General features: G+C 40.6%; 1 protein-coding gene across 2 annotated transcripts in view; it reads left to right on the forward strand.

The window, feature by feature from the left end:
• The window catches only part of COL4A2 (collagen type IV alpha 2 chain), a 141,954-nt gene that overhangs the window by 116,430 nt on the left and 8,880 nt on the right, over positions 1 to 16,644 (forward strand). For both annotated transcript variants that reach the window (XM_085318130.1, XM_085318131.1), the window contains exons 28-41: positions 765 to 872; positions 3,161 to 3,382; positions 5,632 to 5,793; positions 6,439 to 6,609; positions 7,737 to 7,880; positions 9,216 to 9,341; positions 9,712 to 9,893; positions 10,788 to 10,851; positions 11,333 to 11,407; positions 12,032 to 12,139; positions 13,067 to 13,174; positions 13,714 to 13,785; positions 14,183 to 14,308; positions 15,752 to 15,868. In XM_085318130.1, coding sequence (XP_085174256.1) covers positions 765 to 872; positions 3,161 to 3,382; positions 5,632 to 5,793; positions 6,439 to 6,609; positions 7,737 to 7,880; positions 9,216 to 9,341; positions 9,712 to 9,893; positions 10,788 to 10,851; positions 11,333 to 11,407; positions 12,032 to 12,139; positions 13,067 to 13,174; positions 13,714 to 13,785; positions 14,183 to 14,308; positions 15,752 to 15,868 — 1,785 coding nt within the window. The remainder of the gene's footprint in view (positions 1 to 764; positions 873 to 3,160; positions 3,383 to 5,631; positions 5,794 to 6,438; positions 6,610 to 7,736; positions 7,881 to 9,215; positions 9,342 to 9,711; positions 9,894 to 10,787; positions 10,852 to 11,332; positions 11,408 to 12,031; positions 12,140 to 13,066; positions 13,175 to 13,713; positions 13,786 to 14,182; positions 14,309 to 15,751; positions 15,869 to 16,644) is intronic.

The following is a 16,644-nucleotide window of genomic DNA, read 5'->3' on the forward strand; positions in this document are numbered from 1 at the left end:
AAAAGAATCCTACTAAATGCTTGTAAGCTTTCAGATGTTAAGAAACACTAATATGCAATCGCCTTTACTGAAATATCAAATATTACMTCATAAGGAAGTGAGGTTTTCATTTTTCATGGAAAAGCTGGAACTTCAGTGCCAGAGGAACATTCTCAGGGCACAGCCCTTCTTTGACTAACTAAGCTGTAGACCTACACTATTGCAAACATAGTAGGTAGACAAGTTACTTTGTATTCTGTCCCTAGTCTAATAAGATCTAACCTTTAACCTTATTTTTATGTTTTGTGGTTATTTAAACCATCTCACTCCTGTTCTGTCATCTGTTCTAGCCAGGAAAGGAAAAATTAATTCCTCCTGCAGCCTCTCCCTTATGCTGTTTTCCATTGAGCATTCTTCCTTTGACATTGACTTTTGACTTTAAGCTAAAAATCTTAGTTTACAAAATACTCTTCAAAAAAGTCTCCAAATGTCTGTTAGACTTATGATATTCACTGTAGTAGCCTCCACATCATCAGTCGTAAAGTCAGGAGCAATCTTTTTTTTAATACATGTTTGTAGAGCACTTAACCTAGCATTTCATCCATGTCTTGGGATACTGCTAAAGATCTACAGTRTATAACATCCAATTATATTTTTAAAAATTAATCTTTGCATCCTGAAATACATCATTRTAACATTCACCACAGTCTTCACCTACATTATATGCACATTTCTGTTTTGCTTGTTTGGATCTCATTTGCTTTACCTTCTTTTATATAATTTAGGTGCAAAAGGTGCAAGAGGATTTCCAGGTGATCCAGGTCCAGTGGGGTATCCAGGGCTAAATGGTACACGGGGTGATCCAGGTCGGGAAGGAGTCCCAGGCCCTCCAGGTATCTTGAAATATTTAGTCATTCTCTATTTACTTCTGACTTCTTTTCTACAGTCACAGGAGCCCACGTTTCATCTTTGTTTATCTTCCTTTCCACATTCAAGCAATAATCTATTACAAAAATCTGGTATTTTTTGAAGGAACAAGGGTTTCATGCTGCTTCTGTGATGATGAAAGATAGCATGGATTCCAACCTTTCAAACGCACTTTGTAGTGCAGCGTTATAAATGTGACAGTAAATCTCATAAAGTTGATACAGAAATAAAGAAATTCAATAATAAGATTCTTCAGATTCCAGATGGAATATGCTCRGTGCAATGACGCAGAAAGTAAGAAAATACTAATATTAATGTTTCTATTTAACTCTTTCCAGCATTAATATAAATTATACTGGACATGTTAAAAACAGAATGCTGGCTGCTCACCTTACTCCTAAGTGGACTGTGCTTCCAGACAGTGATACGAAGTGTTTGCAAGTGTTCAGTGACTGTCACATCTTGTGGAAGTTTGTGATAGGCGCACATTAAATCCAGGGCTTCCACATCTTTCCAGAGATTCCAGCATGTCCAAGATACATCAATTAACTGCAYGTATAGTTGTTCTGCTCATGCATAGTAAGTCATATGAGTCTAAAATAGACCTACTGCACACACACATAAGCTGCAGAAACAGTCTGGGCATATTCATAGGTCATCAGTCGGTCTGGCAAGAGTTACTGCCAGAAAATCCCAAATGAATGGTTTAACATTATCTGTTTTCCACTTGTAAAAAAAAATCAGTTAGAAAAAGAGGATGGTTTTCATAAAATTCAGAAATATTCTAACTGTAATGAAACCTCTATTTTTTCCTGTTAAAGTTGGTTTGGGAGTGTTTGCAGTTTTTGGAGGGGTGGTGTAGGTTTGCATAGATATCAATTAATACATTTTAAAATAAAATGAATGAATGTTTTTGAATGAGCAATACCAAAATACAACTTATTAAACTACTGCCTTTCCTGCTGTGGACGGGAAGGCACCCCGGCAGTGTAGATAATGGAGTTCGGATTCCCAAAGAACAAGCAAAAGTTGGAATAGAATGAGACTGGAGGTGCCTGTTGTGCTGCGAAGTGCATGGTGATATGCAAGGTAAAGGACTTAGGCCAGAGTATCTGCATAACAATATGGATCCTCTTGTCCTTCTCCCCACATTCACTGTAGAAAAAATATTAAATCTGTGAAAGCTGCTTAGACAGTCCTTTTTTGCAGATTTTCTACTCTGATCTAGAGAAAAACGTTTTTACTTCCCCTGTGGTTGATCAGGTTAATTTGGTCAGAGAAACAGGCCCTGAGTTTTATCTGTAGCCCRGTTCGGAAGCCATTGATGCAACTTAATTTAGGAGATCTTTAGAAATTCTCTCTCTGCTTCTGTTTTCCAAGGCCTAAATTCTCACAGATACCGAAGTGCAGCCAACTTTCTCAAATGCAGTATTCGGCTGCTGCTTTGGCCCAAAGYGAGCACACATTCTGTCACATGTAGTGGCAAAAGAGAAGGGTGAAAGAAGGGTTCATGCACGTCCTGGTTAATGTGAAAGGGTTGCGGATATAAACCTGGCTCTGTGCAGCCTGGAGCAGGAACGTGAACCCATATTTYCCCTGCCAAGCTCTGCAGTGTGCTCGAAATGCTGAATCAGGGCTCCTCAGTCTTCTGGTTCCAAGGCCACAGGATGGTCAGCACTGAAGCTGATCTTCAGCTTTTTTCTGTGCTGTTCTCACCAGTGTTTATACTTAACTCCCAGTCCTGGTCCAGTCTCCCAGTCCTCCCCTGCTGCTTCTGGTAATGGGTCTTGTTCCCTCCCAGCTGTTCAGCTACAGGGTGGAGAACAGGCATGACAGAGCTGGAAGACCAGTTTGCCAGGATCATGGGAACATCTTACCCCTAYTGCATATCAAATCAGCTTTTGTGTATGAGAACTATTTTGTTGGTCTGTCAGTATAAGGTATTCATGAAAATGCAATAGTCAATTGACAGTAGCCAGTTCAAAGTAGTTTCATGGAGGTGACTGTCCATGGTGCTATGGATCCTGTATCACCTGGGCACRTGGACATCCTGAGGCATATCTTCTAAGTTTTGCCAATTTCCACATTTGATCAAATTTCTTAAAATCTTTATGTACACTTCACTGTTTTTTTATCAGAAACCTGTGGTATTAAAGAAGGGGAAATAATTATGTGCAACAGTTGGCATTTCTGGGATTTGAGCTACAGCATTTGTAGTGAACACTGTGGTGCCTAATCACTGTTTTATTTATAGGATTTGTAGGGCCCAGAGGAGACAGAGGCCCAACTGGTTTACCTGGACTACAGGGGCATCCAGGCCTTACAGGAAAATCTGGTGCTCCTGGGCTGGCAGGCTTGAAAGGCATCCCTGGTGAAGTTTTAGGAGCAGCAGCAGGTTCCAGAGGAGATGCTGGGCTCTCTGGCTTTCCCGGATTGAAAGGCGCTCAAGGAGATCAAGGAGTACCAGGAGCTAGAGGTAACTGCTGATATAGGTAAAGAAATATTTGAGTAAGGGTCAAGGTATAAATGTAGTCAAACTAGCGATGTGGAACTGTAAGAGTCTGTGTTAGGATGCATGAGACCTACTCGTGATCTAAGCATCAAATCCCAGTGCCAAATGGTCTCCCCTCCCTTCCTGACGTATSTTACATGGTTACCAAAATGCCTGGTTCCTCCAACAGCTTCTGGAGATCCGCTGATTATGACCAACASTGCACTTCACACTACGCGGAGTGAAATCAGCTACAATGTGATACCAAAGAACAAGGGTTTGCTCAGTCTTTGTTGTGTTCAGATATATTCTTCATTTTTCCCTTTGTAGTTAAAGGAATAGTTTGTAACAACATGAGTAACACTGGTAGACCAGAGTGGTCRTTATTCTGACATTTTACTTACATACTGCGTAATACTGAGCTTACTTCACACTCCCCAAAATGTTCACATAATATGTGGCCTTGCAGAATACAGGTTGCTCCAATGCAGAATTTGTAAATTTTAACAAGATCCTCTCAGGTCCAGTTGGCATAAAGGGATATTATACATACAGCCTATAGTAAAATGTTAATGAGTCCTTTTACCTGATCAGTTTTCACTCAGAAACAAGTGAAAGATAACTTTCTATATTTATCCATGACTGTGGGGTTCATTTTATTTCGTTATTTTACAGAGCTTAGAAACCATGCTAAAGTCTCAATAGCAAACAAGGAAAATCATAGTTTCTGTACAAAATCTGACTTTGTAGCTGTCCGAGTTTTATGAGGGATTTTCTATAGTGCATATAGGAGTTAAGCACCCTCTGCTACAGACTTTCAGCAGCAATTGGACACACAAAAACTGAGGCTGCAAATCYCCCCTTGCCCTGTTGCAATGCAAGTGAGACGTGATGAAGGAATAGTAAATAGTGTATCACAGGGTCTCATTTCAGAGAATCTTTTTCTGATTTTCAATACAAATAAAAAAAGAAGAGCAAGTCATTTTTCATGAGTGATTTGAAGCAAGGAAAGCTGATTTCAACTTCACAAGAGCCACAGAGTGGGCAAAAGAAATGAAGCAAGCTCTGGGGCATTATGGTAAGCTTTGTTAAGTTTGAAAAAAGGCAGAAAATATCACTAAAGCTTCTAGACCAGCTTTCTGAAAAGGGGAAGAAATTCAAGATAAAACATAAACTGAAAAGAAAGAAAAGTCTATGACTTTMTATCTCCTTTCTAAGCCTTTTTGTAGAACTAACAAGAAATAGTTACAGCAAAGAGAAAAAGCATTATTAGCATGTATGTTCTTGATGTATGTGTTGTGCAGTTCTGGCCAAACAGCTCCAAAAGCACATGAATGTTTCCTGTGAGAATGTTTTTTTTTGTTTGTTTGTTTGTTTCATATGAAGCAGCTAATGATTCTTTGATATCATCTACTCCATTAGCCCTTAAGAATAGAGCTCTAATCTTTATTCTGTTAYTGAGGAAACTCACTTGATGTGACCTGATTTTCCTATCAGTTGTAAAACACATGTAACTGCATTCAAGTCAATGGACATACMTCAATATAAGAGCTGAATAAAGAAATGAGACCTATTTGACGTGCTTTTTATGTGCTACGTACTTTTGAAGTCCCATATGCTACTGCTTCTCCATTCTGAATGTAAACCAGGCATTACTTTTTTAATCTTGAAGGACATCCATGTTGTGTTTATTTAGTAAAGACATTAATTTTCAGTGCCCTAAATAGTGTAGAACCAGGGCCATTTTGCCTGGGAATATTTATAAATCTTGTAATAATGCTTTGTTAAAACATTACCTGAAAAGTTTTGAGTAATAACACAAAACCAGAACACATTGTCTGCCTTAAATTTTCCATTTCTGCCTACTACGTTTCAGAAAACACATAGAGCATTACTTCTGTAGTTCTGTCAGTTGCCTTATTCAACTCTCACAACGATAAAGAGGGAGTTCAGGAATCACAGAATTACTAGAGTCAAAAATAGAAGAAACTTGTTCCAGCAGTGTCCAGCTGGTACTAAATTGTTTCTATTTGTTGAGATTAGTACTGATAACATCAGTTATTTAAAAACTAATAAGCATTCTATTAATTTGATCTTCCAATACTCACTGATTTTTTGGAGGAGAAACATGTTCTGAAAGAACAGTGCATACACACCTGCTTAGTGAAGTAATTCAGAATAACCAGCTCTCTAGATATTTATGCCCTCTAATGCATGATTCTGTGGTATTTTAGGAGCAGATGGTAGTCCAGGTTTGCCAGGATCCAAAGGTGATCCAGGACCCCAAGGTCTCCCCGGTTTGGTCGGTTTGCCAGGAAGACCAGGAACACATGGATTCCCAGGGGCACCAGGAAATCCTGGGCCAGACGGYGGGCCTGGTCCACAAGGACCAGTCGGTGAGCAATTTCTACTCTCCTATGACACTTCTCCTGGGCAACCGTAGTCTTGGGATTGCGGCACATGGCATGCTTTAATTCCCAGTCAGCAAAATGACAGTAATAATGCAGGCGCTCATGGACAGTGATTGCAAATTATGCTGATATCGCTAATACCAATGGGAGTGATGATGGTCCTCACTGTCAGGGCTGCTGCTTTTCCTCTTATAGCCACCTGCCAGGCCAGGTCAAAGCTTTCTGGTAACAGACTGGGAGAACAGAGCTACCAGAGTGGGAGCTGCATCATGGAAAAAGGACTTACTTCTTAAATTAAAGAGAATGGGAAGGGAAAGGTTAGAAGAGGGTATAGAACCAGGCTGGCAGAGCAATTGAAAATGGAGCTCGTTTGCAATTGTCCTCTGAGAAGAACTAATCTGCTTTGTAACAGCAAGACTGTATTTTATCTAAGAAAGATGTTTTTATAATTGATAAGCTGCTTTTTCTTCATAATCATTTCTGTAGTTCTTTGCTGAAAAAATCTTAATCACTTCACCTCATTTTGAATGTGGTATGGTAGCAGTTTTTAACCTGTCTAGCTACCTTGTATGAAGCTGTCATGTATTTCAGAATGCTTTTCATCTCCCTTTTCCCATGTTCACATTACAGGTCCACCTGGTGCTAGGGGGGAAGATGGTGAAAGAGGCTTTCCCGGTCCTGTGGGCCTGAAGGGTCTGTCTGGTGACAAAGGTGACACAGGTTACCCAGGATTAGAAGGCATACCTGGCGTGACTGGTCCCCCTGGCATAAGTGGAATGGATGGCTTTCCAGGTGAAAAAGGTAAGCTCTTCGCAACTATGGTAAAACAATAGTATTGCTTGAAGCTGTTCTGAGACTAACAGGACACATTCGCTGCTGGGGTAACTCTGTTGAAACGGCAGAATTATGGTCACAGGACAAATATATTTCAAAATCACTGTAACTGTTTCCCCCTGTGTTGTGTTTGCCAAAAGGCTAGCTTGTGACACATAGCCTTATCTAGAAGGGCAATGGCAGATTTATTTCTCCTTTTGAAAAATAGATTGTATTTACTATTCGCTGTCTCCAAAAGTCTTTCCCTTGTCTGAAGCCCACTGATTCTCAGTGGAATTAAGATAGATGTTTTCCCAAACCCTTGCTTTAAAATTTTTGAAGGTTGGCAAGCCATGTACTGAGCAATGCCATCTACAGACACAGGACCTTAATGTTGAATTTTACCAGAATACTGATCTTTTATACAAAGATGGTGAGATTCTCCTACACAAGTGCCATRTGTAATGCAAGGTGTCCACATTGCATGGAGAGTTTCGGCAGGATTCAACTCCACGTGGAAGTGACTGGGGCAGAAAGAGGAGATGCATGCCTAAAATGCATGCGGCAGTTTCATCCACTGGGGAGATCAGACTCAGCTAAGACTTGCTACCCAGAATGACTCTGGAGTTTTGGTCCGTTCCCATTTGAGAGGAATGAAGGTCTGTAGTTAGAATGTCCCGGGTGAAATAGCCCCTCTTGTTTAGGAAAAAAAAAAAAAAAAAAAAAAAGGAGAGCAGTAAATTTTGGTGAGAAAGGACTGGTTGTAATAATGTAGAAATACAAATATTTCTACTTATAGAAGGGGATGACTGAAAACCTTGAGTGGTGCTAACTGCCTTTCCCCAGCTCATCTCTAGGGGAGGGGGTGATCTGATATTTCAGATATAGCCCTTTAGTTCTTGCCRTGCCCACAAACTTCCCTTTGGGGGAAGTGGAGAGCTCAGCAGCCTAATTTGGAGCTGCAGACTCCCCTACGCAGCCAGGCACYGAAACCAGGCACTGCAGCGCTGAGCTTTCCATACAGTTTTAGTCTTGCGTTCGTAGCTCCCATTTACTTAGTCCGCAGAAATCCGTTTGAGTGACGCAACGATTTTCTTCCTCTTTCTTCTTTGAAGGCCTGAGGGGTTCTCCCGGCGTCGATGGTTTCAAAGGCATGACAGGCCTGAGAGGCAGAGCGGGAATCAAAGGCGTCAAAGGAGAAGTTGGCTCGTTTGGCTCTCAGGGTGATAAAGGCGCACAGGGCGCACGAGGCTTTAAAGGTATTTACTTACAGGTGTTACCGGTGTTTGCTTTTCACATGTGAAGGACTATTTTACAAGGATACAAAGACAAAGAAGACATATTTTTGACATGATAAATTTATCTCAGGAATTCCTCCGTCTACTTCATGCATGGGCCTCAGTCTGAACTTTAGGCTCAAGGAGAGCCTAAATCTGTGACATGCTTAGGTTGGGGCCAAACACYTCACTGTTTGACTGAGCTCAGGTAGCAGGACCTCTAGGCACATGCAGCACTTAACAGAGTGTTTGGCCAGAAAATGTGAGGTGATTTGGGGGAAAGTACTCACWTTTTGCATCAGCTGCACTGTGAAGGCACTTAAAAATGTATAACAAAGATCAAAGGCACAGCACTGAAATAGTCAGAAGACCGTGCAAGTAAGTAGACCGGATTCAGAAACATAGCAAGTAAAATGAAAATAGCACTGTAGCTCTTTTCCTAGCATAGAGATATCTCTAAATCCATTTTTTGCTACCAGCCCAAAATGTTCATTCTAGGGACCTAGAGATAGATACTTAAGAAACATTGGCCTGAAATTCAAAGGTTGCAAAGCAGCACTCCTGGTAATTCAGTGGAGACCTGAGCAAAATGCAGCTAAGACAACAGCACATTGCTAGCTAAAAGCAGGTTATCTTATATCACTTTTAGGTACCTTAAGTCAAAAAAAAAAAAAAAAAAACACTTAGTGAAGAAAAGATTTTATGGCATGTTATAGGACAAGGTGTGATCATAGGAGACCAGCCTGGGTGGGTAGCCTGTCTCCTCCACAAGGAGACAGACACACAGTCTATTTGGGTTCTTTCTTCAGGATGTTTACTAGTGTCACTGGTAATCTCCAAAGAAAGAAGAGGAACAGAGCGAATAACTTTTTACAAATGTAAACACTCTTCTGCCCTAGCCTGTCTGCTAAAGCCCTCTTTGACTTGAGAGTTTCCCTTTCACAGGAACTAACCTACTTTTCTGTGCTTTCTCCAGTGTGCTTTTTTGGCTTTTATAATCACTTGATACCTAACTGGTCTGCTGAGAGGTAAATTATCTATCAGAGAGGAGCCTGGGTCCAGCTCCCCAGAATTGTATGTACAACAGTTTAACTCAATTTTCTTTTTTTTTAACTCTTTTTTTTTTTCATTTTTCACTTTTTATGCTTAACTGTTCTGCTGAAATGTTGTGCTGATACAGGTCCTTTTTGTACAAGCAGGTTTTCCATAGCTTCCATTAACCCAAGACTTTTTGCTAAGTTTGCTCTTCTGTTCGCTCTTTTTTTGACACAGTGCGCCTGGATATTTTTTTAAAATATGTTGTCTTTTTCCCTTGAGGTGACCGTGGGGATCAGGGMCCCCCAGGAGAGCCCCCAGAGCTTAAGCCTGGCATGCTGAAGGAAGTTAAAGGTGAAAAAGGAGAAGTCGGAGAAACTGGCTCAAAGGGATTCTTTGGCTTGAAAGGTCAGTGGTCGGAGCGAAATAAAGCGAGCGCATTCAGGGCTGTTGATCGGTGTCTAAATACTTGTTTCTGTTATTATTTTAAATATTTTTTGCTCGTTGTACCGCTGTGCTGCAGCTCACCCAGGAAACTCTTTAATAGTGGAAACTGAGCCCCTGGCTGAGTTTCCCAGACAGCCACCCCGCAGTGAAATCTTCTCTGTATTGACGCTACGTGTGTGCATTGCCTTTTCATCCTAGAGCGTTACGGTGCCTTGTCTCTGCGCTTAGAGAGGGCCACCAGCATGGCATAACTTTTGCATACAGAGGACGGCCTATCAGCCTTCCTTGCTTTTGTATTTTAAGTCATTTTTCTTTTTCCGCCATCCCGCAGGTAGTAAAGGAATGCCCGGCCTCCCCGGGAAGACGGGAACTCCCGGCTCCCCCGGCCATCCCAGTTACATGGCTGGGCTGAAAGGCGACGTCGGTGCTAAAGGACTCACGGGGCTGAAAGGGTATCCCGGTCCGAGTGGCTCTCCTGGCATCAGAGGCTTCCCTGGGAGCACAGGAGGCAGGGTTAGTTAACGCCTGCGAGGGAATAACCGCGTCCTTTCCCCGACGTTCAGCTTGCTTAATGAGCRTCTCTCACACCTTTAAATCTCTGCCTGACAGCTAAAGTACAATGGTAATAAATAAATAAWAAAAARRRGGGGGAATAAAAGGGCCAAAGGYATAAGGCATCCTCTGGATAAAATGTTTTCSTTTTGATCTTTCACTGTTCATTAAACAGTTTAAGATTCTTAATCTTACTTTTCTCATTGGGAAACATCCAAATTTTAGACACCAGCTTTTAGCTGATGAGGACCCACGTTCTTTCTTCTAGCTCCTTGGCACTGTTACCATAGCTGCTGGTAAAAATTATTCTCAGCACCAGGCTTACTCTTCCCTTTCTCTCCGAGCTGATTGTGCCACTGCTATAAATTACTCACTCACTGTTACTCGCCCTAAGAATACAAAGTCTAAGAATCTGAGCAATTCACCATGATTTACTGTGACAGTAAAACTAGTTACATTTAAAAAAAAAGAGAGAGAGACACTTGCAAAAGGCCTAACAGCACACACACACTTTTATTTAATAGACTCAAAAACTGCATTCCTTTCTCAGGTATGTTTGCCTCTAGTTTGCTGTGGGACTTTTTTCTAWCTAATGGCTGCTGTATTCAAAACTGGCACTATTATATATGTATAATGTAATGTGCCCATTTTCAAATTTAACTGTTTACCAACACAACTTATCAACTGGTTTGCATTGGTTTGGTTTAAACGATTTCAGCCAAATGACTAAAATTAAGTACTACAAAAACTCAAAAAGTGTAAATATAATGACTTTTTTTATTGTTTCCAAACTCTGCTGCTTGGAAGGCTGAACAAATCTACATTAACTTTTGTCTGTCTTTCATCATATGACAGGGAGAAAAGGGTATTCCAGGAATTTCTGGCCATTTTGGTACTCCTGGCTCACACGGTGAAATAGGTGAGTTTGTTCTCTTTGTATTTGTTAACCATCAAATGCACAATATTAAGTTCTTAAGAGTTTTAGAGAGTCTTAAAACAGTCTTAGAGTATGATATAGCAAGTAAGTATATCATGCCTTAAGACTCTAAGTATGTCGTACTCTAAGACTGTAGTAAGTGAACATATCATGCTGTAAGACTTCTAAGACTTACAGCCCCATATAGTAAATACGAACATTTGTGAAAAGATTAATATTGTTAATTTCATGCAACATGTATCACCTTCAAATAAATCCATCCCAGGGTAGGGTGGGAGAAGGTTCCAGACCTTATGTTTTCCATTCTTTAACTTCTCCCTCTTTTATTGATTTTATTACTTTTTTCTAGAAAGATAATGATTGGTAAATATTGCCTTGAAAACTACAACTTTTTCAAAATAACAGGAATTATTTATCTGAATTAAAGCTTTACTACTCATTTGTTAATTTTTGCTTGAAATAGGTGAGCCAGGAGAAACTGTAAACTTACCAGGAATGCCAGGACTTAAAGGGGAAGCTGGTTTGCCAGGCTTAACAGGTATTAATTCACAGTTACTATGGGCATTCTATTTTCATGTATAAAAGTCAACGGAGGCAAAGACAGAGAGCTTAGCACATGCTTTTGATGGCTGCAGAAGCTATGTTCTTGTAACGGCTCCTGAAGAGATATATCTTTTCCTTATTGAAATGAATATGTGCTATGTTTACCTCTTAAACTGAAAGGGCAGGTGTGGCAGTAAACATCAATCACATGCAGTTCTAGTAAAACATTTTCGTGTAACATTTTGCCATTGGTGACAAAAGGAGCAATATCAGACCATAATTATGTAAGATAGGATGGCCGAGACAGGTTGTTTTTTGATTGGATTGGTTAGGTGGTGTAATAAAATTGGAGCTCTCACTGCACAACCAGCATACTTTAATAACACTGCCATTTTCCATGTAATGTGGGGAGTACTTTTAAAAACAAATTTAATGATAGATTGGTTAAGATGCTGTGGAAAATTATTTGTTCTCCCAGGCTATACAAGTGCACTGACTAGAAAGAACGTCTTTGTGCAGCAAGACCAGGACCCATTCAGTAGACAACTGATGTTATGCTTGTTAGATTAGAGTCATATAGATGTAACTGAGGGGATGTATGATTTTTATGTTGTTGCAGGCTTAAGAGGCAGCGCAGGACAAAAAGGTGAAGGAGGCGATCCTGGTTTCCCTGGAATTGATGGCCTCAAGGGCCTCCAGGGTATCCCTGGCTCTCTGGGACAGGAAGGTAAAATATTATTCCTTTTAACACTCCTGAGAATAAAAGTGGTTGAGAAAGAAAAAACTATCTTCCCTCCAAAGAAAGTCATTACGTTTTTAAAATATCGATCATTCTGTAAATTGGTAAAGAGCAATAAAAAAGATGTGGAACCCTCAAGAGAACTTACTAGGAGGAAATTTTGAAAGATGAACTTTGATCATGCCTTTTTTTCCTTTTTTTTAGTGATCATATGTCTAGTCAAAGTGTTGTATTGCTGGCAGGCTCAGGTATTCTAATGCTATCTCATTACTACAGGAAGCAGGCATTTCAATGCTGTTTTCTAACATAAATGAAGTAAAATATCCCACAGGCCCCAGTTGTAAAGTCCTTGAACCAGTTTAATTGGCTGACTGTACAAGAATATAGGGAAATGGAAGCCAGGTTCTGCTCTGGAGCATGAGCTTGTGGCTTAAAAACATGTCTTGTTGTAGGAAGATCATGAAAATGCTCTTTCAGASCAGCTGTTTGTCATATAGGGCTTAGAAACTCCAGCTGAGATTGAAGCGGTTTTGCTAGGTACCTCCTGGAGAGCAGTCCTAGTCATATCAGCCTTCCATTCTGAAAGACTAAATAGATGGGGCAGAAGGCGAAACTGAGGTTCACACAAATGAAATTACTTCTGTAAGTGCTAATGGTAGTAAAATTATTGCTTTAATAAGATAAGCCCATCCTATTTCTCAAGTTGTCAGTAATTAATTGTTTTCATGTACCTTGTCCCTCCTACCTTTTCTTTCCGTAGTTTTGTTGCATTTGGATGAGTGGCGTCATTTTATAGAACAACTTTAGGGAAAAAGCCTTCATTTCACTATTTGCAAAAATAACGATAGCACAAGTCAGCATTTTAGACTCTCATGTTTTAGGGACACTCATGAGCAATGCTTTATAATTGTATAGGTTTGCCTGGACTGGTTGGCCCACCAGGGCAGCAAGGAAGCCCCGGGACTCCTGGCTTCCAAGGTGTAAAGGGAGCTCCTGGCTGGCCTGGCTTACCCGGACATGCAGGTATATACACGTACCTCTGTAGCTGCTCGGTCATTTCCCTGTGAGGGTCTGCTATGGTTCCTCTGGGGTGACGAAGAAGAAAGGGGACCTTTTGCAATTCAGAGTGGCATAGCTCCCTGTAATAAGCGTTCACTCCTTGTGAAGTTCAGGTGCATTAATGAGGACCTGTGCAGTTATGCTGTGATTTATGTGTATAATAATGCCATAATTCTCTTGGTTTTGAGGATTTTGGAAAATTTTGATACTAACAAAATTGTGGTAGCAAGAATAGAACTAATGGATTGATACCAGACAGATCAGAGGKTTTTTTTAAAAAAATCTCATTATTAATTTATTAGATAATACTAAAATTTGCCAATCAAAAAATATGGAGTGAGTGTATTTGCTTAATAAGCTTATTGTAATGAATTCATTTGCATGTAATATAAAGGGTTTTGACACAGAATCATATTTAATCAAGCACTTCAATGTTTTGGCCAAAGAGTATGTACAGACCTATAGAAACTCTTAAGGTAATCTTGGGTGTAATGTTTAAACAGGTTTACCTGGCATAAGAGGAATCAGTGGATTACATGGTTTACCAGGTACTAAGGGCCTACCAGGATCACCAGGTAAGTGAGAGTTTTATTCAGCCTATGTACAGGCACTTTATTGTGTTGGCTGTTACGCTGCAAGTTTGATGCGTGAGAGCTGTGCAACGTGGCTTTCTTAACTGTGTCAGTGCAAAGCCCAGTGTGCGTGTCAGGCCCTGGTGGAATTTGCCTCGTTATTGTAGGATCTGACAAACAATTACATATATTTTACGTGCTGCAACACGGATGACTTAGACCACAACTTCAAGTCATAATTCCTTTGCTCTTGTAAAGTGAAAGTATTAAGACCATTAATTCTTTTCCATTACAGCCTTCTGTATTTAGTAAACAGCATGCTGTGTACATGTGCATTAGCATGTTGAGATATTATCGCACCCAGAAACAATTCAGCGTTTTGCTTAATTCTCCACAACAGGTCTGGATGACTACGGCACCGCAGGTTTCCCAGGTGTCATTGGTGACAAAGGGGAAGCAGGAGAACCAAGCAGAGTCGAAGGCCCCCCAGGACCTCCAGGCCAAAAGGGAGACAGAGGCATTCCAGGTTTGTACTCTGGAGAATGGGACTTACTGACTTCTCACTTCAGCTGTGGGTGCGCAAAGTCTCATGMAGCGCAGTATAGTACAGACAGCTGTTTTGGACAGCTGCCGGAGCGGTGCCCGATGTGGGGAAGGTCGTTATTTGGACTTACTGCCAGGACGCAGCCAACTCTTGCTCAGAAGGGGAGATGTGTGCTGCTAAACGCCCGCTTCGTGCAAAGCTGTGGTTCCCCCAGAGCAGCGGCTCCTTGTAGCACCCACCAAGCTCAGCACCCTGCAAGGCCAGAGGCTGCCCCTGGCCACCCGCTCCCATGCCATTTTAGATGTATAAAGAGACTCCAGCTAACCAATGATTATGGGATTCCCCCCCCCCCTTTTTGTTGCAAATCCTTCCATGTTTCTCTCTCTTCGGAAAGCATCTCTGCCCCTCACTGCGTGATTGTAGCCCTGATCCCCCCCGAGCACTGTCCTCACGCACAGCCCTTTGCTCGTGCTGTGCCCTCCCGTGCTGCGTAACCACACGGCTTTCCCGCTCAGCCCCGCTTGCTGCAGCACCGATTATCCCACCGAGGTCCAGTGCTGGCTGTTCTTCTCCCATCAGGGAGTCACCAGGCTGACACTATGGATGAACCAAGTGACTGCAATATTTTTAACAAAATTTTCCAACGCTTTGCTCTGAAAGGAATAAGGACCGGCATATGCATGAAACCGTACTGCCTCTGCCTGCTTTCTTCAGTGGTTTATTTGTATTATGCTTTGCTATTACTAGCACGCTGGGTCTTCTCAAACACCACTCAAAATTTACTGCCAAGTCCTGGAAGAAGCAGCTATTTAGGTTATTTCACTCATATTTGTTTGTCAGGATTAAATATTTATAAATTTTTATTAAAATATTGACTAGCTGAAAGAGGTTTTGAGGTTTCCTGACAACTTGCATCAGTCTTCCATTCAAAAGGATAATTTGTCATTGGTGGGCTGATTAACAATTTTCATCTGGGGAGAATTTCCATGGATTCAGGTTATTTTGTTTTARTTGAACCAAAAAAAATACCAAGGGCTTGTGATTTCTGACGCCATGGGACACAGAAGTACAAAGCTGCTTTGTCTTCTGCTTCAGCTAGGATATTTTGAGAATATTTTTTACCTTGAAAAAATATTTTACCTGGAGGCACAAGATTATTACCGCAGTAAGAGGTAATTCGCTATCCATAGAGCTTTGAAGCAGACCTAATTATTTGTTTTTTAAAAAAAAATAAATAAAGCACAACATAGTCTGAAAAAATAAAACAAAAATTAGTAGGAGCTGCAAGTGCTTTTTATTTTGAAAATCCTGCTCTTCATACTTGGTATAAGTTAAGTCCGTGTAATTGCAGTTGTGGATTATCCCTGCAGTGCTGATTATTTATTCTTTCGGTATTTATTCTTTCATTTATTCTCTTCCTTTCAGGAATCCAAGGACCTCTTGGCATTCCAGGGCAGGATGGATTTCCAGGGCTTCCCGGGATTTCAAATATATCAGGATATCCTGGTGATAAAGGTTCTCCAGGTCTAGACGGAGTGCCAGGTAATTCATGCCCTGCATCCCTCAGACAACAATAGAAGGTTAAGTACAGAGTAAGGCAAAGCAGTCACTGTGATTTTCATCTTGATTCAGTAAGGCACTCATACTAAAGGCAATATGAAAGTATGTCTCCATACTCCATGAATAAGCTTTAGGGAAAACTCATGGTATATAAAATAGCAATAAAATTATCCAGTGCAAAAGGAAGTTACTCTGAGTTGCCTTGGAAGTGTTTGATTTTCATTCAAATAGTGGATTTAATGATCCAGTTTTCTCTAACAGCTTTTAGAAGCATTATGCTAACTTAATCCTTTAGAATCTCTTGCACACTTGCAAGAGTAGGAATGTTATCTTAATCATTCACCAGTTTTTCCTACATGAAATTGTTAGGCAAACTAATGTGGGAAAGCATTATCTCTTCTTCTTTCTAAAAGTCCACGCATGAGCCTWCTTCTCTCATATATACGAGACAACCAGTCTGTGGCTCTGTATATYTGAAAGCTGATAATACCTGTTGTTTGTTGGACTGCACAATTATTTCAAATTTTAGTGACACAGTGAAGCACTTGTAGCAGAAATTASTGGTGTCCCAGTGTCACCTTTATATGACATATGGAAGTTTTAATGTAAACTCAGCAAAAACTGAAAGGGTTAAACTAGCTGTGAAACCAAGAAAGTATCTATCTAGGTTTTCAAATGCAAAGAGAATGTTAGTTAGCCTAACTTTGGATACTGCTTTCTACCCCTTAGACTGTCATTGTTTTTTTTTTTTTTTTTTT

The sequence above is a fragment of the Rhea americana genome, unplaced genomic scaffold (assembly GCF_003343005.1).
Source record: "Rhea americana isolate MKP2758 unplaced genomic scaffold, rheAme1 scaffold_52, whole genome shotgun sequence".
In the NCBI taxonomy this organism is placed as follows: Eukaryota; Metazoa; Chordata; class Aves; order Rheiformes; family Rheidae; genus Rhea; species Rhea americana.